The sequence below is a fragment of the Trypanosoma grayi genome (assembly GCF_000691245.1).
Source record: "Trypanosoma grayi strain ANR4 Tgr_886_V1, whole genome shotgun sequence".
NCBI classification, from domain to species: Eukaryota; Euglenozoa; class Kinetoplastea; order Trypanosomatida; family Trypanosomatidae; genus Trypanosoma; species Trypanosoma grayi.
Genome location: NW_008826505.1, coordinates 1 through 5,922, shown reverse-complemented (window position 1 = coordinate 5,922; position 5,922 = coordinate 1). Strand labels below are relative to the sequence as shown.

At 54.3% G+C, this 5,922-nt stretch overlaps 3 protein-coding genes across 3 annotated transcripts; all 3 read left to right on the top strand.

Annotated features, from left to right (window-relative positions):
• Positions 1 to 222: 222 nt before the first annotated feature.
• Positions 223 to 2,502, top strand: DQ04_08861020 (trichohyalin; the record flags this gene model as incomplete). The annotated part of the gene is made up of 1 exon (XM_009315720.1): positions 223 to 2,502. The coding sequence occupies one exon, from the start codon at positions 223 to 225 to the stop codon at positions 2,500 to 2,502; it is 2,280 nt and encodes a 759-aa protein (XP_009313995.1).
• Positions 2,503 to 2,722: 220 nt separating this feature from the next.
• Positions 2,723 to 4,102, top strand: DQ04_08861010 (putative amino acid transporter; the record flags this gene model as incomplete). Its single annotated transcript, XM_009315719.1, has 1 exon — positions 2,723 to 4,102. The coding sequence occupies one exon, from the start codon at positions 2,723 to 2,725 to the stop codon at positions 4,100 to 4,102; it is 1,380 nt and encodes a 459-aa protein (XP_009313994.1).
• Positions 4,103 to 5,221: 1,119 nt separating this feature from the next.
• Positions 5,222 to 5,584, top strand: DQ04_08861000 (hypothetical protein; the record flags this gene model as incomplete). Its single annotated transcript, XM_009315718.1, has 1 exon — positions 5,222 to 5,584. The coding sequence occupies one exon, from the start codon at positions 5,222 to 5,224 to the stop codon at positions 5,582 to 5,584; it is 363 nt and encodes a 120-aa protein (XP_009313993.1).
• Positions 5,585 to 5,922: the final 338 nt, after the last annotated feature.

Sequence of the window (5,922 nt, the reverse complement as noted above, 5' to 3'; positions counted from 1 at the left end):
GGGCGGCAGACGGGTGCCCTGTCTGAGCGTATAGTTCGATCCAACATAATCTGTGAGCCGATGTTTGAGTGCGTGGGGGGTGGGGGAGGTGGCTGGCGGTGCTTCCTCCTTGTTGTTTTCCCTCAGTTCTTACCACCGTTAATGTCTCTTTCTTAAAGCCGCAGGTACCACTAGAACACATCTCTTGCGCCTGGAAAACAAGTGGCACACAGTTGGGGCGCGATGCGAGCGGCGTTGTGGCTTCTGCGAAATGGCGAGCGTATACCCTCGCCAGGAAGTTCGCTGCTGAACCCGCGCAGTCAGCGATCCAAGTTGCGCAAAATGATGACAACACACGCGGCGCAGGAGAATAACTTCGAACAGCAGGCGTTGTTTGCCGGTTTGGGCGGACCCGCGTCCCCGCCGCTGCCGCGCAGCAAGAAGGAGCGCAGCTCAGCGGCGATACGCCGCATCGGGCGGGAAGTGGCGGAGAGAGCGAAACACATGACGGATAGCGAGTGGGAGAGCGTTTCCATGGACGACAAGCACGCCTTCGCGAAGTACATGAGCCAAACGCTGCGCGAGCATCCAACGGAGCCGACGGAGCAGCAGCGACGCCGGTACTTTGAGACAACCATGGTGGACGTGCGTGACTTGGATCCACAGAAAACAGTACGGGATGAGTACGAGCGCATCAAGCTTGGGCTGCCGGTTCATTTGAAGAATCCTCAGCATTCGCTCGGCGTTTCGCAGGCTGTGTATGACGCAGCCGATGCTTCCCTCTTCGACGCAGATAACGTGCACAAGTTGGAGAACGCAATGACGCACATTAAACAGGTCTTTGCGGATTACGTGCGTAAGAAGCGGGAGGGTGTCAGCACGGAGGCTGAGCGGCGACAGCTGGCGAATATTACATCGGATTTGAATGTGGAGACGCAAAAACATCTCGCCAACATGTTTAAGTATGCGGAGGCGCGATTGCGGCAAATTACGCTGGATGAAAGGCACCACCAGCTAGCTGAGATCGAACGATTGCGTAAACTTGCGTCGCGAAAAAAAAACGGACAACACCAGCAGAAGCAGAAGGGCGGCAAAAAAGCCGCCCGGATAGAAAAATTGAAGCGTGTGGTCAGTCGTGCCGTCGGCCTCGATGTGGACGTTGCAGAGACTGTTCTCACTGAGATGCGCGCTCAGGAGGACTTTTTGCGCTTCTGTGAAGTGTTTGCACGTCTTACCCAGGGCCGCGGCTTTTTTCACAGTTCCAAGGATGAGACGCTTACGGCGTATGTGGAGAACCTACGCAAGCTCTACTCAATGAACGCTGGTACTCTGAGCACGTTGGATGTTGTTCAGTACTACGCTTCGAAGGAGGGAGCCCACCCAGTCGATTGGGCAAAGAGATGGTACGAAAAGGCCTTACTGCTGCCTCTGCAGAACACTCCAGAGTACAAACAGTTGCAGGAACTACAGGAGCAAGAGCGTGCGGCATTGGAAGTAAAAGCGCAGCTTTCTGAGACGGGCGATGCCCTCGCGGGCCATGCTGAGTCTGAAGCCGCCCGCGCCAAGACACAAAAGGTGGTAAAAATAGTTCAAAAGATGTTCATGGACCCGAGGGAGAAACAATTGGAGTCATTACACGAGAGACGCCTGAAGTACTTGGCTCACATGCAGATGGAGCGGCAGATACGGCGCGTGCGAGAGAATGCAAAACTATTTGAAGGTGTTGAAGACACCCCGGAGGCGGAGCAGTGCCGCGAGCTGTACGAGAGGATCATGCAGCGAAAGATGGCTTTGTGTGGTTCCATTCCGAAAGAAACCGACTCCGACCGCGAACAGGGAATGTTGGACACCGAACCGCGAACTGCTGCTGCTGCTGATGAGCGTGAGGTTACTTTGTTTAACGTGTACGACGACGCGGAGGCGGCAGATTTATTTGAAAAGATACATGAAATCACGAAACAGGTTATTCAGCAGCGACGTGTGGAGAGTGCGGCGGCGGCGAAGGCGCACAGGCTGCACCGCATCGTGCGCAGTCTGAAGGGTGGGGAAAAGTCTGTGGCAGAGGAACTGAGAGCTCTGCAGCAGCAGCGCAGAGAGAAGGTCACGCAGCGCCTCCTAGGAATCATCGAGAACGATGTCAAAACAGAGATGGAATGGCTGGAGAATATGGAGGAGGCGGAGCGGCCCCCGCTGCTGCCCATCCCAGAGGGCATGTCGTACGTTTCGGCAGCGGATGTGCGTGCATGGCAGGAGACACGTGAGGATCACGAGCGTAAGGCCGGCAATCCGTTCGAGCGGCGGCGGCGTACCTTCCAGCCAGAGCTGCTTGGTCAGACGTGGCGGGTACCCGACAGACCACTGCTCTTCTGGGGAACAGGCGTGACTGCCGTGCAGCAGGCACTGCAGCACGCTGCCAAGGACGCGGAGCGAAAGCGACAGGGTGTCCCGCTCGCGCCTCCGTATCCGTGCCCAGAGAACCCGTGGGGCTGGCGGCTCGCGAAGGACGTTTTGGACGAGGACTAAAAGGACAGGAGCTATGCGCATGAAGACAAGCGTGCGTATGTGTAGGATGTGGGTGGGCGTGCAGGTGAAATGCCACAACTGTTTGTCTTGATTTCTTTTCATTCCCCATTGCTTTATTTTTCTTTTTCCGTGGTTGATTTTCCTCACGTGTGTTCGTACCGGGTTGCTCTCCTCGACTGTGGACTCCGGGCGATTAGTAAAGTGGGATACAGCAAAGGAAATGTCTCGGTTGCCTACAGATACTGAACTCTGTGATGACCTGATGGAGGAAGGCGTGAGTGATGCGGTGGTCATTAGCCCTGATGCGTCCACCCTCGAAAAGGATTTATCACAGAGAACGAAGAGTAGTGGGAAGGCGCACAACATCATCAAGCGTGTGACGGGTATCGTGCCATATGGTGGAATGGCTTCAAACGCTTTCAACCTCGCAAGCGCGACGCTTGGTGCCGGCATTGTGCTGCTGCCCTCCGGATTTCATGACTCCGGCATAATTGTCGCGGTGCTTCTTCTTGCGGTGTGCTGCGCGTGTACAATTTACTCCATTCGACTCCTGGCGCTCACCAAGGATAAGACAGGCTTACGCTCCTACGAAGAGATGGCGCGTAGCCTTCTCGGTCGGGGCGTGGACTACTTCACTGCACTCCTCATGTTCATCTTCTGCTTTGGCACCTGCGTGGGTTACGTTATATCTGTCGGTGATCTGCTGATGCCGCTGCTGAGTTCACCGACAGCGCCCGAATTTCTTCAGACTGACAGCGGGCGACGTGTGATTGTCAGCGCCATTTGGTTCGTGGGGATGTTCTCGCTATCACTCCCCAAGGAGATCAACTCCCTTCGCTACGCTTCGGTGGTGGGTGTGACACTCATCGTATTCTTCGTCATTTGTATGATTGTGCACGCTGCTCGCAACGGGTTGAAGCACGGGATGTCGCCGGATCTGCGACTGAGCAATAGTGGACTGGGTGCCGTGAACGGTCTCTCGCTGTTCATTTTCGCCTTCATCTGCCAGGTCAACTGTTTTGAAATCTACGAGGAGATGAAGGATCCGTCGCCGCGCCGGATGACGCGAGATAGTGCGTTGAGCATGATAACGGTGGCAATCCTCTACTTTCTTGCCGGCTTCTTTGGTTACGCAGATTTTGGTGAGGCGGCATCAGGCTCCGTTCTGAGGTTGTACGATCCTCAGAACGACATCATGATGGCAGTCGCGTACGTTGGCATCGCTATCAAGCTTTGCGTGGGGTTCGCCATCTGCATCCAGCCATCACGTGATGCAGTGTACCATGTGCTGCGCTGGGGGAAGACATCGGACGTGCCAACGTGGCGCAATCTCGTCATGAGCGGCTTCCTCGCACTAGTGGCTCTCATTCTGGGCCTATTCATTCCGAGCATTAACGTAGTGTTTGGCCTCCTGGGTGGTGTGTGTGGTGGGTTTCTGGCGTTCATATTTCCAGCACTCTTCACCATGTACGCCGGTAACTGGTCCCTAAAAGAGGTGGGCTGGGTAAACTTCATCGCCACATACGTGCTGCTTCTCGGTGGTGTTGTTGCGGTGGTTTTTGGCACTGCTGTGACGATCTACAGCGAGGTCCACGGCTGATGTGGGTGACTGACGAGAGCAGGCAGTAACACCTGCCACCTCGACTACCCACCTCCTCCCCGACTACTTTTAATGAGAACACCTACCCACACACGCACACAGAGCCGTATCTCTTTGGTGAGCCAACACACTATAGAGCGATGCATATCTGAATAATGACGCTGAGCCGTGCACACACCGTTGAGAGCCCACATACGTCCCTGATAGTGGTGCAGAGAAGCACATATATGAAACCGCATGGATAACACCGCGGGCACCAGCATCAGCGACGGTGAGGGTGTGGAACAACAGCATGACAAAGCGACGCAGACATCAGCACTGAAAAGTTGAGACTACTCCAAGAAGGCGACGAAAGGGCAGGAGTTCATCTATCAGGTGTGGTACATGGTACCCGGCCCGAGGAAATGTCGCTTTGCTTCCTTTACCTGATAGTGCTCTCTTGTCTTATCCCATTTCTTCTCTCTCTATTTTACCCTTCCTCTTGTTTTGTACGTTGTGTTTTCTTTTTTTTTTCTTGCTTACCCCTTCCCCTTTCCTGGCATTCCACGACGAGCCGCTCTCTCGTTGTTGTTGTACGACCCAATTGAGTGCCACGTGCGGCACTCGATTGCCCTTTCCTACTTCCCTTATTATTGCTGCCTTTGGCCCTCCACGATACTCGTTTTTCTCTTTTTTTTGTTTGCTTTCGCCTTATATGGGGATTTTTTCTTTTCTATTGTGTGTCCTCGCGGCATGTCTCTCTCCACGATCTGCATCGCTACATCGCCGCCGCCCGTCTTTCCGCCGCTGCGGCGGGAGCGTTGCGGGGGGCTCGCGCGGGCAGAGGGACGTACACACGTCCGCGGTGCGCTTTGCGTGCGTGTGTGCATGTGGAGAGTGGGCATCTGCCCTCTGTGACGAGGACTACACATTTTCTGTTGTGACACACCAATTTTTTTTGTTGTTTGGTTTTTTTTTGTTCTGTGTGCGTTGTTTTCGCTCGCAACGCCGTCCAGGCAGCACTCGCCCCACGTGAGTTTCTTCCTAAGTCTCCCCGGCCACACTCCAGCCCGTTTTGCGGGAGAAAAAAAAACAAAGCAGGGATGGTGGGGCAAAATACTCGAAGGAAACAAAAAGGATATGTGTAATCGAACACGGGAGAGTGAATATGTTACACGAACAGAAGTAAAAGGGGAGACAAAATATACAGAAAAAAAGCGTGGGGCTGCTGCCAGGTACCAAGAAAAAAAAACATCAATGAGCGCAGTGGAGAGTTTTGGGGCGAAAGTGGAATGCCAATTAGGAATCGTGGACGAGGTGAAGAAGCCCATAATGTGTTGTTACAGCGGACCTCCTGCATACACAGTGGTCGTTGTACCAAACAGCCTTCAGAGATATGGAGCAAATTTGAGGGTAAGTGGGGAGGCGAGGCACTCTGAAGTGCCTTCGCCCTCACCGCTCTCCTTCCAGTCCTCCAGTCTTCAACACGGTTTCGGTTACTAATATTAATATTATTGAGAAATAAAATAGGGACTGTGCTGCAAAAAAAGTTTTTGCGCGGCTGCGCTTCATGCTGTTTCTCCCCTTCTTTCTGTTCCGTCTATTTTAAAACGCAGGTTTACGGTATGCTTACCATTGCTGAGGGCGTGGGATGGCGTCATCGGCTGCGCAGGGGGGAGTGCCTCGTCCAATAGTTCCGTGGGCAGCTCTGCAGTGCCCTTGTGAGTGGTCGGTGGAGTTCCGAGCCGGCCGCCCCAACCCGATGGATCACCCGTCGTCCCGTCCTGCTGTGGCGTCCCTCCCCCTGTTTGCATGCTGCGACATCCCATGACGTGGCGGGG